General features: G+C 49.2%; 1 protein-coding gene and 1 non-coding gene across 4 annotated transcripts in view; one reads left to right on the top strand and one right to left on the bottom strand.

Annotated features, from left to right (window-relative positions):
- Positions 1-17,337, top strand: part of LOC132585947 (retroviral integration site protein Fli-1 homolog) — a 57,420-nt gene that overhangs the window by 30,458 nt on the left and 9,625 nt on the right. For all 3 annotated transcript variants that reach the window (XM_060257823.1, XM_060257825.1, XM_060257826.1), the window contains exons 2-3: positions 10,819-11,024; positions 15,786-15,940. In XM_060257823.1, the coding sequence (XP_060113806.1) occupies positions 10,819-11,024; positions 15,786-15,940 (361 nt within the window). The remainder of the gene's footprint in view (positions 1-10,818; positions 11,025-15,785; positions 15,941-17,337) is intronic.
- TRNAV-CAC (transfer RNA valine (anticodon CAC)) lies at positions 13,485-13,556 on the bottom strand. Its single transcript has one exon. It is a non-coding gene; the product is annotated as a tRNA-Val (tRNA).

Here is a 17,337-nt window from a genome sequence, read left to right as displayed (position 1 = left end):
GTTTGACTATATGGACTTTTGTTGGCAGGGTGCCGTCTCTACTTTTTATTATACAGCCCAGGTTTGCCATAGCTGTTCTCCCAAGGAGCAAACGTCTTTTAATTTCATGGCTACAGTCACCATCTGCGGTGATCTTGGATCCCAGAAATGTGAAGTCTGTCACTACTTCCATGTCTTCCCCTTCTATTTGCCAAGGTGGGATGGGGCCAGATGCCATTATCTTAGGGTTTTTGATGTTGTTTCAAGCCTACTTTTGTGCTCTCCTCTTTCACCCTCAAGAAGATCTATTGTCCCATAAATGTCTTTGCCTGCTATTCCTTTCATTCCCTGATGGTTCCAGCACCCGAACTATCCCTCCCATAGACCTTTGCTTAATTATTTCAGTTTTCTTTCTTTCTTTGGTTCTGCATCAAGCCCCACCGGACTGTGGAGACCTGCTCTGCAGCTCCCCCTCCCCCAATGTTAGCAGCAAAGGCCAAGGAATACAACTCCATGTGGACCTAGAGTAAAGAGGATGGATGGAGCAGCTCACTTGACTGCCTTGTGCTCCTTTGACAGAAGGGATCAGGGTCACCGAAACAGGCCAGAGGAAACTAAGCAGCAAGATAGGAGAAGGAATGGCACAGAAAAGATGAGAGAGAACATTCACGGGTCAGCAGCTAGTCTGTTCGTTTTGAATTGACCAAAGGCTGGAGGGCCAGTGATATCAACTCTCCCCACTGCTGTCTCTCATATTAGCAGAAGTTTTAGGCCGGGTTACCAACTGCAGTTTGGGGATTTGCAGGTAGGGTTGCCAGCTCCAGGTTGGGAAACTCCTCGGAATTGGGGGGCAGAGCCTGGGGAGACAGGCCCTCAGTGGGCTACAATTAGGGGTCCCAACCCTCCCGCCCTAGCGGGGGACCCCCGGGTTTGCACCCTCCTCCCCCGCTGTCCCCAAAAATGGAAGCGGGGGGGGAGGGAATAGGGGAACGGCGCAAAGGCCGGGAGCTCTTTCGCGGTCCTCGAGTCGCATATAGGGCGGAGCGCCGGCAGGCTCGGATTCGGGCCCCAGGATGGTCTCGGTCCCAGGACTACGCCCCAGCGCGCTCGAGCCGGCCCGGGCTTCCCCTCTCAGCCCCCCAAAGCCGCAGCCTCCAACTGCCCCGCCGTGCCGACTTGCGCACTCCCGCCTTGTCCCCGCCCCCTCTAGCGACTCACCGAAGTACGTGGCGCCCCCGTCACAGGGGAAGTAGGTGGGGGAGGAGGGATTGGGCCGGGCGAGAGCCGCGCGTCGCCCCCACGTCAGCGGTGATGCCGCTGCGCTGTCACCGCGGGAGGTGCCGAGGAAATGGCGCCCGGCGCCGCAGCCGCACCTTCCGGGCTCACCTAGCTCCCTCGGGACCTGCCCAGCTAGGCCCAACGGCAGGAGCTTGCGCCAACCGCCGCGCCACCCTGATTGGTCAGGCCAGGAGGGGGCGGGGACTGTGCATGTGGGTTCTGTTTACTTTGCGGACTCGCTGGGCGAAGCGAGGATGAGCCGGTTTCGAGCCTTGTAACGTCGGGGTCCTACACCCGAGTAGGAAAGAGAGTGGAAATCAGCGGGCCTCAAATGAATTCTCACTAGAGCGGCCGGGTTTTTTTTCCCCCCTAATGAGACGTTCTTCCACTAGGCTTCCCAATCCCCAGGTCCCTTGCTCTCGGCTCCGCCCCAAGTGTCTCCTGGCTCCACCCCCAAAGACTCCTGGCTCCACCCCCAAAGTCCCCAGATATTTCTTAAATTGGACTTGGCAACCCTAGCTACAATGCCCAAGAGACCACCACCCTCTAAAGCGGGAGAGAGTGTCGAATTTATTTGTGATGAGGGCCGGATCTGACATAAATGAGACCTTGTTGGGCCAGGCCGGGTGTGTCATGAAATGTAATGCCAGGTAGCAGAGATATAACCTTTACAAAGGCCTTCATACAGGGCCTACTGTAAGCTCTTGGAGGATTGGCTACATCAGGGGTGTGTGGCTTAATATGCAAAGGAGTTCACACTACAAAAAAAAAAAGCCTTGTGGAATGTCTTTGGAATTTGGGGTGTTTAGATGAGAACAGCAATTGCCTAACATCAGCACATTGCTGGGGGAGGAGGGGGGGAGAGAAATCCAGTCAAAAAGCCTGCCCAGACTGAGGTTGCCAACTCCAGGTTGGGAAATTCCTGGTGATTTGGGAAGGGAGCCTGAGCAGTGTAGAGATGGCAGAGAGACCTCAGCAGCACCATAGACTTCAGGCCAAGGACTTTGACACCGCCCCCCCCCCCCCGCCCCAAGCAGTCATTTTCTCTGATCTCTGTTGTCTGGGAATCAGTTGTAATTCTAGGAGCTCTCTAGGATCCACCAGGAGGTTGGCAACCCTAGCATAAGTCCATTGGGCTCTACCTCCTGGTTCCACCAAGGGCACAGATATTGATTCATTTCAAGAATAACCATTGCAGCTAGTGAGTATTGCCTTGATTCTTTGTTTGCATTTCGGACAGGGCTCGGCCACGCCGGCTTTGATTTCAAGGAGCCCCTCCCTGAGCGGGGGCTGCGTCAGTTCTCTGGAATTCCATTGTCAAGCCAGGCAGAGAGGTGGGAAAACCTGACAGTGTAGCCATGGGAAACCTCCGCCGTCCATTCCCTCCCCGCAGTGCTTTCCAAACTGTTTCCAAGCCCTGTTTTGAAGGAACTTTTTCAAAGCCCCCTGGCTTGACCTACCTAGGCAACTAAGGTTGCCAGCTTCCAGGTGGGGCCTGGAAATCTCCAAATGGCAGAAATCAGCTTGCCTAGAGAAACTGGCTGCTTTCGATTATCATGACTCAATGAAATCGAACCCTCATGGGCACTTAATGAAATTGCTGAGCAGTCGGGCTAGAATGGATAAAAGGAAGTACTTTCTCACCCAAAGGGTGATTAACACATGTCACTGCCACAAGAGGTGGCGGCAGCTACAAGCATAGACAGCTTCAAGAGGGGATTGGATAAACATACCGAGTTGAGTTCCATCAGTGGCTATTAGCCACAAGGTATTGTGAGAGTGGAAAAGCTGCAGTACTGCAGTGCAGTCCAAGCTCTCTGTTCATGACCTGAGTTCCATCCCAGCGGAAGCCCGCTCAAGGTTGACTTAGCCTTCCATCCTTCCAAGGTTGGTAAAATGAGTACCCAGCTTTCTGGGGGAAAAGTGTAGATGACTGGGGAAGGCCATGGCAAACAACCCCGTAAAAAAGTCTGCCATGAAAATGTCATGATGCGACATCACCCCAGAGTCTGAAACGATTGGTGCTTGCACAGGGGGCTACCTTTAACCTTTATTTATTGTCGGAACTCTGTCTGGGGTAGTGATGCTCTGTATTCTTGATGCTTGGTGGCGGGCAACAGTGGGAGGGCTTCTAGTGTCCTGGCCCTACTGATGGACCTCCTGATGTCACCTGGTTATTTGGCCACGGTGTGACACAGAGTGTTGGACTGGATGGGCCACTGACCTGATCCAACATGGCTTCTCTTATGTTCCCTTATGACTGCATGGAATGATCTACCAATGAGGTCCTTCCCCTTCCCAGGCCCCACCCTCCCCAGGCTCCACCCCCTAAACCTCCAGGAATGTCCCATCTCAGCGTTGGCAACCCTGTTACAACTGAATAAGTTGATAGAGTCCAGCTTCTAGAGTGGACCGTACCACTTCAGATTGAATGCAAGAGATGCTTTTTTAAAAAAAAAATGTCCCCAGGTAAAAACAAATAGCGAAAGTCTAGCACAACAGGCAAAGGGCTACACCCAAAACCCCTTCTTTTTGCAGGGTGATCTTTTCGTGAAGTGGAGAAGCATTCAAATGCGGTTCTCAGTTCTCACCCACCACTACCTTGCCATCTCAAATAGTAAAATGCAGTCTAACACCTCCTTCTGCAGCTTGTGTAGAAGCCATTAGAAATGGATGTACAGAAATATATATTTTGCTTAACTCATTCCAGAGTTCATTTCTGCATTTTTTTTTCTCTGCTTCCTCTCCGCACACCCCATCTCTACACACTTTCCAGTCCTAAGAACATGAGAGAAGCCATGTTGGATGAGGTGAGTGGCCCATCCAGTCTATGTCACACGGGGGCCAAAACCCAGGTGCCACCCGGAGGTCCATCAGTGAGGCTAGAGCTCCAGAAGCCCTCCCACTGCTGCCCCTCCAAGCACCAAGAATACAGAGCATCACTTGCCCCAGACAGAGTGTTCCAACTCTACCTTTTGGCTAATAGCCACTGATAGACCTCTGCTCTGTATGCTTATCCGATCCCCTCTTGATAGACTGATAAGTTGAGTGCTGATATTAGGGTCCCTAACAGTCTGGAGGGGGGAAATAAGAAGAAAATAATAAGGTTATAAGATCATGCTAAATAACAGCTCACTAAGCCTCTCTTTAAGAGCCCCGTGGTGCAGAGTGGTAAAGCTGCAGTATTGCAATCGGAGTAGGCTTGCCAATCCCCAGGTCCTAGCAAGGGTTCTTCCGCTTTCCCAGACTCCTTCCCGCCCCCAGTCAGCTGGCCGATGGGGGAGGGGGGAAGCCCCGCCCCCAGAGGACCATGTGCCTTTGCACCTCCGGAGGCTTCAGTCTCCGATTTAAAGGAGACTTGGGATGGGGTGTCTGTGTTGCTGTGAAGAAGTTGGCAGCAACTCGTGAGTAGAGAGGCCAATCCCCCTTCAGAGTCGCCAGAAATGGGGGGGGGAGGGAAACATCTGCTGAGCACTTCATTATTCCCTATGTGGAGGTCGATTCTCATAGGGTATAATGGGGAATTGATCTGGGGGTTTCAGGGGCTCTGGGGGAGCTGTTTTTTGAGGTAGAGGCACCAGATTTTCTGTATAGTATCTAGTGCTTCTCCCCAAAGTACTCCCCAAGTTTCAAAACGATTGGACCAGGGGATCCAGTTCTATGAGCCCCCAAAGAAGGTGCCCCTATCCTTCATTATTTCCTATGGAAGGAAGACATTTAAAAAGGTGTGCTGTCCCTTTAAATGTGATGGCCAGAACTCTCTTGGAGTTCAATTATGCTTGTCACACCCTTATTCCTGGCTCCGCCCCAATGTCTCCTGGCTCCACCCCCAAAATCCCCAGATATTTCTTGAATTGGACTTGGCAACCCTAAATTGGAGCCCTCTGCTCACGACCTGAGTTCATCCCAGGGGAAGCTGGTTCAGGTAGCCGGCTCAGGTTGACTCAGCCTTCCATCCTTCCGAGGTCAGTCAAATGAGTACCCAGCTTGCTGGGGGGGAAAGTGTAGATGACTGGGGAAGGCAATGGCAAACCACCCCGTAAAAAGTCTGCCATGAAATCGTTGTGAAAGCAACGTCACCCCAGAGTCGAAAGTGACTGGTGCTTGCACAGGGGACTACCTTTACCCATATTGTCAACAGGTCAGGATGGGACATTTCTTTCTTGACCTGTTGACAATATTGAGTGCATTTCCCCCCAACACTGTAATCCCACTTCAGTCTCAGCAAGAGTGGCAGGCTATAAATGACGTAAGTCATATGATCTATATCAGGGTTGGCCGAACTTGCTTGACGTAAGAGCCACATAGAATAAATGTCAGATGTCTGAGAGCCACAAGGCACGAATGTCAGATGTGGAAGGAAGGAAAATAGATGGCGGAGGGAGGAGGGAGAGGTGGACAGAAAGCAGCTTTAACCTTAAACGCATTCTCTAAGCTGCCGGCTGGCTTAACTTGGAGAAGTGATTTCAAGAGGTAAACGCCTTCTCCAAGCCAGCCAACAGCATCGTAGAGGCTTCGAGAGCCACAAAATATGTGTAAAAGAGCCACATGTGGCTCCTGAGCCACAGCGTGGCCACCCCTGATCTACATGTACAAATACTAAAAGTCAAACATACAATGCAGACTGCTTCAGTGTTCAGTGATGTGAGAATCTTCCATTTTACATTAGGGAAGGGGAGTAACTTTATTTATTGAAACCCCACATTTCTCACCAATGCAGCTTTGTATAGAGTTGCTGCCTCTGAGCTGGGAAATACCTGGAGATTTTGGGGGCGGAGCCTGGAGAGGACTAGGTCTGTGGAAGAGAGGAACCTCCGCAATGCCATAGAGCCTGCCCTCCAAAGCAGCCATTTTCTCTAGGAGGAACGAATCTGGAGATCAGTCATCAAAGCAAGAGATTGCCCAGCCCCACCTGGAGGCTGGCAACCCTATCAGACCATCCTCACAATAGCCCTGTGAGGTAGACTAGGAAGAAGAAGACTGCTGAATTATACCCCGCCCTTCTCTCTGAATCAGTTTCAGAGCGACTTAATATCTTCTATATCTTCTCTCCCCACAACAGACACCCTGTGAGGTAGGTGGGGCTGAGAGGGCTCTCACAGAAGCTGCCTTTTCAAGGACAACTCCTGCAAGAGCTATGGCTGACCCAAGGCCATTCCAGCAGGTGCAAGTGGAGGAGTGGGGAATCAAACCTGGTTCTCCCAGATAAAAGTCCATCCACTTAACCACTACACCAAACTGGCTCTAGAGAAACAATGAGCGGCCCAAGATCACCCAGGAAATGTCTATGGCACGGCAGGGAATAGAATCTGGCTCTCCCAGCTCCTGGCCTGGCACGCAAAGCCTGTGTCGGGGGTCATTTTGTAGAAAAAGAGGTGCCAGAGCTCATTAGCACAACTCATTTGCATATGCCACACACACCTTGACATCACCAGAAGGTGCATTAATTCTATCAGCTCAGCATCTACCTTCAAATCATTCTTGAACTATCATTGTCCTAATAAAATCTTCACTCCCATCATACTTTTTAAATGACTATCACCTATGTGGCCACAGCGGCATGACAAAGATTCCCATCTGCCTGCTTTATATGTTTTGGTTATTTTCCCATTTTTTTTTTTTTTGTGGGGAAGAAATATTAGAAAGTTTGTCCAATCTTAGAGTTCAGCCAAATTCTCACAGGGGGGTTGAACAATGGAGCCCAGAAGCAAGAGCACAATAAAAGAAAGAAAGAGCACGATAAAATCTAGAGGTCCAGAGCTCTGCTCCTGTGAGCTCCTGCCCCAAATGAGGCCCGCCTGGTTCAAACATGGGGCTGTTTTTAGGTTCCCTTTTAGGCAGGCGAGAGTCACGGCCCAAAGTGCACATGTGAACCTCAAACAGGAGCAATGACTGTGCAAAGCTGGGCAGGAAGCCAACTCCCCTCCCCAAGGCTATTTTTTGCGTGCCTAATCTAAGTTGCACAGCCTGGCCCTTTCTTCTTGCAAAAGGCGACTAGGCAAACATCTGGGCCTGCACTATTTCTTTATTGGGTGAGGAGGACTAGAATTGCCACCATTACCCCAAGCTCTGGTGGGTTCTTTCCCCCAATTTGTTTTCAAATGTATGTCCTGCCAACCAGCCTACCTGAAACGCTTTGATTTTTTTTTTTAAAGCTATGCAAATTCAAGAAAGCTTTTCATCTCCTTGCTAGGGAGAGCTTCCTTTGCTGAACATCTGCATATTGGGCTCAAGACACAGGAGCAGATCTTTTAAAAAGAAGCTGACAACCAATGCTGCCTCTAAGCTGTGGAGTCTTGTGAACAAAAAAATTCTACTTTCTGAGCTTCCGGCATACTGGCATTAAAGCATAAATCAGATTGCTCTGGGGCCATTTTTCTTAAGACAAAAATGTGTGAGACGGAGGTTAAAAAACTGTGAGCTAGTACCCAGCTTGCTGGGGGGAAAGTGTAGATGACTAGGAAGCCAATAGCAAACCACCCCGTAAAAAGTCTGCCGTGAAAACATCATGATGCGACGTCAGCCCAGAGTCAGAAACGACTGGTGCTTGCACCTTTTTACCTTTAGCTCACACTAACTCAGCTTAGAGGGAACACTGCTGGCAACCTACGTGTGAGAGCCAGTCTGGTATAGCTGTTAGGAATACAGACTCTAATCTGGAAGAACCAGGTTTGATTCCCCACTCCTCCACATGCACCTCCTGAGTGACCTAGGGCCAGTCATAAAGTTCTGTCAGAGCTGTTGAGAGAGTTCTCTCAGAGCTCTCTCAGCTGACCTACTTCACGGGGTGTTTGTTGTGAGAAGAAGAAGGGGAAGGAACCACTCTGAGACTCCAAGTGAAGGATGGGACACAAATCCAGTCTCTTCTTCTTCTACATGTGGGTGTGAAGTTTAAGGAGCCAAAGATTTGGTGCCTGTTCGGACAATCATATGAAATACCACTCATAATGAGACAGCCAGATACTTTAAGATGTGATCAACTGATACACGAAAATGGACCATTAAAAACACAAAAAAGCAAAAGAGGGTCAGCTTTGTAAAAACAGCAATATTAGAACTTAACGTCACTTCTTAAACCAATAAGAGCAACAGCAAAAATAGAACGATTAATGTTGAAAGTACATTTTCCCCTCAGAAACTCAGGGAAAGGGGTGTCTTTGCTTTCTCTTTCAAACCTTCTTTCAGTTTGTCTTACTGAGAACTAGAGAAAGTGGTGTATAGGGGTTAGAGAAGGGGGTCCCCAGTATGGTACCTACCCATGCGTATATGCGTCATTTGCTCCATCTCACATGATGATCACATAACAGATGTGTCTACCACCCTGTGTTAGAACCTCAGGCTCAAAAAAACCCCTGGGTTAGAGCACTGTGTTAAAATCTGAGAGACGTGAGTTCGGCTTCTTACACTGCCACGGTGAGCTTGGGTCAATCACGCTGTCTCCCCCCCTCCCACCGCCCTTTAGCCTAATCTACCTCACAAAGTTGTGAGTATAAAACAGGAAACAGAGAATTGTGTGTAGTAGTCTTACCTTTTTTGGTAGAAGGCTGGGCTAAAAAGAGGTTGAAAAAGATAAGCTTTGATATTTTGGACTCCTGTATGTTGAATGACTGGCAGCAGTCCGCTGAAACGTCCTTGTGTGTATGAATAAATTATCTCAGTAGATGAAGATGCCTTATATTGAATTAGAGCACCGGTCCATCTGCTCTGACCAACAGTAGTTCTCCAGGATCTCAGAGAAGGGTCTTTCCCTGTACCTAAGGGACCCTTTGGGATGTGGAACAGTACAGCACAGGAGTAGCCAAACTTGCTTAACATAAGAGCCACACAGAATAAATGTCAGATGTTTGAGAGCTGCAAGACATGAATGTCATATGACAGGAAGGAAGTCAAATAGATGGGGGAAGAGAGGAGGGAGGAAGAGGTGGAAAGAAAGCAACTTTAACTTTAAATGCATTCTCCAAGCTACTGATTGGCTTGGCTTGGAGAAGTGATTTAAAGAGAGAAATGCCTTCCCCAAGCTGGTCAACAGGATGGTGTGGGCTTCGAGAGCCACACAATATGTGTGAAAGAGCCACATGTGGTTCCTGAGCCACAGTTTGGCCACCCCTGGTATAGAATATTGTCAGATTTCAGAAGCTGAGTGGGGTTGGTACTTGGATGGGGAGACAACCCCCCCCCCCCCCCTCAAAGACCTTGCAGAGGAAGGCAAACCTCCTCTGCTTCTCACTTGCCTTGAAAGCCCCTTGTTGTGGTTGCTACAAATCAGTTGCAACTTGATGATGCTTATGTACGTAAGAGACCCTTCAACTGGAAAGGCCAGGAACTGACCCTGGCACATTCTGCATGTCAAGTAGATGTTCTAAGAACATAAGAGAAGCCATGTTGGATAAGGCCAATGGCCCATCCAGCCCCACACTCTGTGTCATTCAGGGGCTGAAACCCAGATGCCATCAGGAGGTCTACTAGTGAAGCCCTCCCACTGTTTCCTCCCAAGCACCACCGTCAATACCTTCTGGCTAATAGGGTATAAATCTATAGTCTGCTACTATTGAGCCATGGCCCAAAATAAATCTTGTCCACATGAAACTGCCTTATACTGCACTGGTGTTCCAGTGAATTATCTACTCTGACTGGCAGCAACTCCCCAGGGTCTCAGGCAGAGGTTTGTCACATAAGAACATAAGAGAAGCCATGTTGGATCAGGCCAATGGCCCATCCCCTCTTGAAGCTGGCTCTGCTTGTAGCTGCCACCACCTCCTGTGGCAGTGAATTCCACATGTTAATCACCCTTTGGGTGAAGAAGTAGGTACTTCCTTTTATCCGTTTTAACCTGACTGCTCAGCAATTTCATTGAATGCCCACGAGTTCTTGTATTGTGAGAAAGGGAGAAAAGTACTTCTTTCTCTACTTTCTCCATCCCATGTCCTACCTAATCCCTCACATCACATCATGTCCTACCTAATCCCTTCTCACTGGAGATGCCGGAGATCGAACCTGAGACATCCCGCATGCCAACCAGAGGCTCTACCAACCCTCTCAAAGAGCAGGTGTCCTCCCTCCTCCTGCTTTAGGGTTGCCAGGTCTGTGTTGGAAAATACCCGGAACCTTTGGGGCCTAGGTTTAGGGAGGGGAGGGGCCTCAGCTTTAGTGCAATGCCGTAGAGTCCACCAAGGCCTTTTTTGAGCAGGAACGCACAGGAACACAATTCCGGCTGACTTGGTGTCAGCGGGTATGGCCTAGTATGCAGATATGTTCCTGCTGGGCTTTTTCTACAAAAAAGCCCTGTGTGAAACAATGGTGATGTCAGAGGGTGTGACTTAATATGCAAATGAGATCCTGCTGGGCTTTTTCTACCAGAAAAGCCCTGGAGTCCACCTTTCAAAGCGGCCATTTTCTCCAGGGCAGCTGATCTCTCCCAACTGGAAATCAGTTGTAAAGGCAGGAGATCTCCAGGCCCTCCTGGAGGCTGGCAACCCTATCTTGCCTTGGTCCTGATTGCCTTCCGTTCTTTTAATGCTCTTAAGCCCCTCTGAGCTAACATCTTGTTTCGCTGTCCTTCAGGAGGCGCTCTCAGTGGTGAGCGAAGACCAGTCGATATTTGACCCATCCTTCGGCCCCCCGCAACTCCTGAAGACAGAACTGCCCTCGGTTGACGACTACGGCGGCAAAGAGAGCCTCGGCTTGGAGGACACTCAGTGGTCCACCCAGAACAACCACAGAGGCCACGTGGTGAAGCAGGAGAATGAACAAGTCAACTGCTCCGGCAGGTCAGCAGGCACAGCTTTGGATCTGATCTGGGGGAAACCTTTGCTCAGCAGGGTTGCCAGTTTCTCTTTAGGTGGGGCTCCTGTGCCCATAGGGCTATTAAGCATTCATCAGGTGAAGCCTATGTGAGCCAGTCTGGTGTAGTGGTTAAGTGTGCGGACTCTTATCTGGGAGAACCGGGTTTGATTCCCCACTCCTCCACTTGCAGCTGCTGAATGGTCTTGGGTCAGCCATGGCTCTTGAGAGGGCAGCTTCTGGGAGAGCTCTCTCAGCCCCACTCACCTCACAGGGTGTCTGTTGTGGGGGAAGAAGATAAAGGAGATTGTAAGCTGCTCTGAGACTCTGATTCAGAGAGAAGGGCGGGGTATAAATCTACAGTCTTTTTCTTCCCCCTACCCATGCACACACATCACACAGTTGCAGTCACACATGAACTAGGGTTCCCAATCCCAGACCCTCAGCCCAGGTGAGGAATCCCTTGATTTTAGGGGCTTCTGTCTGCTGCTGGCCAGTGGAGGAAGCCCCGCCTCCAAACAGTGATATCATCACACAACATCCCCGATGCAATGACATCACATGTGGCTAAGTGCACAGGCTCTTATCTAGGAGAACCGGGTTTGATTCCCCGCTCCTCCACTTGCAGCTGCTGGAATGGCCTTGGGTTAGCCATGGCTCTCGCAAGAGTTGTCCTTGAATGGGCAGCTTCTGTGAGAGCTCTCTCAGCCCCACTTACCTCGCAGGGTGTCTGTTGTGTGTGGGGGGGAGGAAGGTAAAGGAGATTGTAAGCTGCTCTGAGATTCAGAGTCAAGGGTGGGGTATGAATCCAGTATCATCATCTTCATCATCATCTCCTTCTCCTCCTTGGCAACATTGAATGGTAGCACTGGTTTTTTTGGGGGGGGGGAAACTCTATGGTTTTAGCCCAATTTTGTACCATAGGCTTGCCCCCAAAGCAGAGCATTATTGCCAACACACCAGGGACAACCCTGCCCATTCCCAAATCACCACCCCCAATTCCCTTCCCCGCCGGTGTGACACTCACGCCCAGCAATTCTAACATGAACGTACATGAAGCTTCCTTATACAGAATCACACCTTCGACCCCCATGAAAGTCAATGTTGTCTACTCAGACTGGCAGCAGCTCTCCAGGGTCTCAGGCTGAGGTCTTTCACCTAACCTCCTACCTGATCCTTTACCTGGAGATGCTGGGGATTGAATTTGGGACTTTCTGCATGCCTAGCCGAGGTTCTCAAACTGAGCCATCCCTTCTCCCTCAGGGCAAACGCTTTGGCCGCTGGATTTCTGCTGCACTTAACATGATGGCACAGGAGCCATGCCAGAAAAGAAGTTGACAGCCCTGTGTTTGGAACCTGAGGCCCACAATTTGGCCTTCCAGTCGCTTGCCAGTGGGTGGAAGATGGAGTGTTGTGGGTTCCCCCTGGTGGTGAATGGGAACAATGACAGATTTGGAAGTTCAAATTACAGCAGCAGAAAAAAAAATACAACTGGCTCTGCCCTAAAGTGAAAATTGTGTTTTTAGAAAATAGGGTGATGTCTTATGTCCTTTACTTCTGTAACTCATAATGCCAACTGCTCTCCCCTTCTATGGTTGCCAACTATTTTTCTTTCCTTTGCTTCTCTCCTTTAAACACTTCCCTTTGGCATTTTAGTGCCATACCAGGAAAAAGCTTGACCTGCTAGATTTCCGCATGGCAGGCTGCTATTCCAAATGGCAGCAGCAAGAGCCTGTCAAAAGGGCAAAGGTCGCTTGTGATCACTCCAGTTTTTCTTTTGAAGACAATCTGAAATTTCAATTTCTTCGGGAAAACCTGAAGCTTAAGAGCAGAAGGCCACTGGAGCACAAAGTTCACTTTTATATTTCTTTCAGTTTATTTAAAACATTTATATGCCACCTTTCCGGTCAAGTGCAGTCCGCGAAGCAGCGAAAAAAAGCCTTTCTGAATATAGAAGAAGAAGATAAGAAGATATTGGATTTATATCCCGCCCTCCACTCCAAAGAGTCTCAGAGCGGCTCACAATCTCCTTTACCTTCCTCCCCCACAACAGACACCCTGTGAGGTGGGTGGGGCTAAGAGAGCTCTTACAGCAGCTGCCCTTTCAAGGACAACCTCTGCCAGGGCTATGGCTGACCCAAGGCCATTCCAGCAGGTGCAAGTGGAGGAGTGGGGAATCAAACCCGGTTCTCCCAGATAGGAGTCCACACACACTTAACCACTACACCAAACTTAGGACAAAATCCAGGTCAAAGTAGCAAATGGAGTTCATGAGCAAATTAGCTTTTCACCTCCCCTGATCAGCTTGCAGCCATAGAACTGGTTTTAGAGCCCTATTGGGATAATTGGACCAAAGAAAATGACGCTCTGTCTGCTCTGACTGGCAGCAGCTCTGCAGGGTCTCAGAGAGAAGCCTTTAACATCACCCACTATCTGGTCCTTTCATCTGGAAATGCCGGGGATCGAACCTGGGACCTTCTGCATGTGAAGCAGATGCTCTGCCATTGAGCCACAGCTCCTTCTGTGGGATTTTCAGGTCACCAGGCAGGACTTTTCTGTCCTTGTACCCTACAATCCTTATCAGAAGTCATTTCATTGAAAAAAGAGGTGCTGGAGCTCATTAGCACAACTTATTTGCATCTGCCACACACAGGAAGGTGGAGTAAATTATATCAGCATCTACCTTAAAAGGCTTCTTGAATTATCATTGTCATAATAAAACCTTGCTCCCATCATACTTTTTAAATTACTTTCTCCTATATGGCCCTAGTGGCATGATGAAGATTTCCATCTATCTGCTTTATATGTTTGGATTATTTTCCCTTTTTTTGAGGGGTGGGGGGAGATATTAGAAAGTTTGTCAGATCTTTGAGTTCAGCCAAATTCTCACAGAGGGGTTGAACAATGGAGCCCAGAAGCAAGTATTTTGAGCACAATAAAATTTAGAGGTTCTGGAGCTCCACTCCTGTGAGCTCCTGCCCAAAATGAGGCCTGATCCTTATAGCTAGAAATTGCTGAGATCTTCTTACTGCTTAAGCGTGGGACTCCTTAGTGCAGAGATGTGACAGATCCCATCCTGGCCCCTTCTGCAAACACCCTTGGGGACAGCATCAGAGAGGGTGCCCAGTTTTGCCTTCTCACCCTTCCCCGCATCCTCCTAACAGGTAGCAGGACTGATCTTCTGCTTGCATGTTTTGCGGCTGTTCGGAAACCCGCAGGAAATAACTCACTTCCCTTTGGCCAAAGAGCTTGGGATTAGGATCTTGGCGTCAACAAAGGGCGGAGGCCTGAAAGGCCTGGCTTCGTAGCTGGGTCAAGGCTGCAGTGGATTTTACAAGCAAACTTTCCTGAAAGGATGGCACGCAGGCCCGTGGGGGAAGAAGTCTACCAGGAAGTTCTCTTCCAGGTCTCAGAGCTTTCACAAGAGCACAGCTGGGGGAGGGGAACAGGGCAGCAGAGGGAAGGGTTTTCTTGTGATCCAAAGGGCTGACAAAGGTAGTCCCCTGTTCTCCGCATTGACATATGAACACTGCCTCTTTCTGAGTTGGACTAGGAGGCCATCAAAGTCAGTATTGTCTACTCAGACTGGCAGCAGCTCTCCAGGGTCTCAGGCAGAGGTCTTTCACATCACCTAACTGCTTGGTCCTTTTAACAGGAGATGTCGGGGATTGAACCTGGGACCTTCTGCATTCCAAGCAGATGCTCTACCACAGGGGTGGAATTCTAGCAGGAGCTCCTTTGGATATTAGGCCACACACCCCTGATGTAGCCAACCCTCCAAGTAGGGTTGCTAAGTCCAATTCAAGAAATATCTGGGGGCTTTGGGGGTGGAGCCAGGAGACACGGGGCGGAGCCAGGAGCAAGGCTGTGACAAGCATAATTGAACTCCAAAGGGAGTTCTGGCCATCACATTTAAAGGGACGGCACACTTTTTCAATTCCTTCCTTCCATAGGAAATCATGAAGGATAGGAGCACCTTCTTTTGGGGCTCATAGAACTGGACCCCCTGGTCCAATCGTTTTGAAACTTGGAGGGTATTTTGGGGGAAAGCACTAGATGCTATACTGAAAATTTGGTACCTCTACCCCAAAAAACAGGGCCCCCCCCAGAGCCCCAGATACCTATGGATCAATTCTCCATGATTTTCTATGGGAATAAATCTCCATAGGGAATAACAGAGTTCCCAGCAGACATTTCCCTCCCCTCCCCCCGCTTTCTGACGACCCTGAAGCAGGGGAAGGGCCTCCAAACCGGGGGATCCCCTGCCCCCACCTGGGGATTGGCAACCCTACCTCCAAGAGCTTACAAAAAAGAGCCTTGTAAACTCTTGGAGGATTGGCTACATCAGGGGGTGCAGCCTAATATAAAAAGGAGCTCCTGCTAGAATTTCACTCCTTCTCTACCACTGAGTGGCGTCCCCTTCCATGGCTTTTCTAGGTCTCCGGGTAGAACACTTCCAGCATTGCACCCTATGATCATTATCGCCAGAAAATGCTGAGGTCTCAGTGCAAAGTGCATGTTCTGTTTGGGGTTTGATGTGTGCGTATTTTTTTTTTTAATTTCATGCTTTTAATATTTTTTTCTGTGCTGGTACTTGATGGTCAAAAGTTCTACGAGTTGTATGTTTACTACGGTCACCCGCCTTGAGCAGGACTTAGAAGAGGCGGCATATAAATGTCTTAAATGGAGCATGATTTGGGGATAAATTAAGGGCTCCCACTGAGCTCCCATCTCCTCCTTCCCCCCAGGCAGTCGCCTGTTGAATGTAGCGCCACCCGGAGGAACAAAGCAGGAGCCACTGTGGACCCCTCCCAGCTGTCATACCCGGGGGGCTACAACAACCCGCGCAACAGCCCCCCAGCCAACCCCCCCAGCGAGGAGAAAAGGGTCATCGTCCCAGCAGGTCAGTATAAAGAGCACCCACCCGTCCCTTCATCCCTCGCGGACATTGTCTTACAAAGCACAGCGCTCCATATGGTGGCTGGTTTATCAAGCTGCTTTAAAAAAAAAAACACAATTTTATTAATTTTATATGAATATGATATACCTTATTATCATGTGCAGCCGTCAAAATAATAAAACAACAATAAATTAAACAAAACAAAACAAGTTGAGATACTTCTACAGATAGATCCAAATCAGCAACAATTCTCTAGAGGTTTCAAACACAATATTCAATAAATATACCATTTGTTTATAATATCGATGGGATTTCACCTTGAGAGCTTAAATAATCAAGTATTGGAAACCAAATGGCTTCAAAGTTTGTCGTCTGATTTATAGTCATTGAAAGTTTCATATTCGCGGTAATTTTGCTCGTTACAGATATATTCCAAACCTTTTAATGCCGAATATCAATATTGGGTTTTCGTGGGTCTTTCCATAAAAGGGCTATTGTAGCTTTAGACGCATATATCAAAAGTGCTACAGTCTTCTTTACAGTAGAGGGAATTATCTAAACACAAATTTAATAATAGCGATTCTGGTGAGATCTAACCAAGCTGCTTTTATACTTTTTTTAAGGATGTCCCCCCCCCACCCCTAAATCCACCCCCAAGCCCATTCCTAGGTCCTCCTTGATTTGCACTGGGGATCACCCTGGACTCCTGGAGCCTCTTTGGGGTGCTGAAAGTCAGCCCTGAAACGAGATCGTAAAAAGAGAGTGTCTTCAAAAGCGCAGAATGCTTTTCTGGCTTTTCTGCATAAATGCAGCCATCCCCCAACTGGGAATGGATTAGGGAAGCCTCTTAGGGTTCAAGTTGCCAACCTCCAGTTGGTAGCTGGAGATCTCCTGGGATTCAACCAGTGCCAGATTAAACCCTGCGGAGGCCCCTGGGCAGTCGAAATCTTGAGGGCCCCCTCGCAAAATACTATCTCAGAGTCTGAGTGTCCACCCCACCACCCACAGCCCCCTCTGCAGCCTGCAGGCACCTTCTTAAAAGCCCCTTTGACAAAGCTGCAGGGGAGAGACAAACTTGGCGACAATGCCAGCAGCAACCGCATCAGGCAAACTGGGCAAAGAAGAGCTCAGTCGCTGGCTGCTCGTGCAGGCTGGGAGGGCTGCAAACGGGGGGCAGGGGGAACCATGAATGGGGGGAGCCAGCCCGGGGCCCCTTAAGATGTGGGGGCCCATAGGCCAATGCCTACTTGGTCTAATTGTTAATCTGACTCTGATTGCAACCTATCTCCAGGTAACAGATGAGTTCCCTGGAGAAAATGGCCACTTTGAAGGTGGATTCGATGGCATTCTACCCCACTGAAGTCCCTCTTCTCCCCAAACACCATTCTCCAAAGGCTCTA

The sequence above is a fragment of the Heteronotia binoei genome, chromosome 17, assembly GCF_032191835.1.
Source record: "Heteronotia binoei isolate CCM8104 ecotype False Entrance Well chromosome 17, APGP_CSIRO_Hbin_v1, whole genome shotgun sequence".
NCBI classification, from domain to species: domain Eukaryota; kingdom Metazoa; phylum Chordata; class Lepidosauria; order Squamata; family Gekkonidae; genus Heteronotia; species Heteronotia binoei.
Note: the sequence above shows the minus strand (reverse complement) of the source record. Positions and strands in the feature narration are given on the sequence as shown.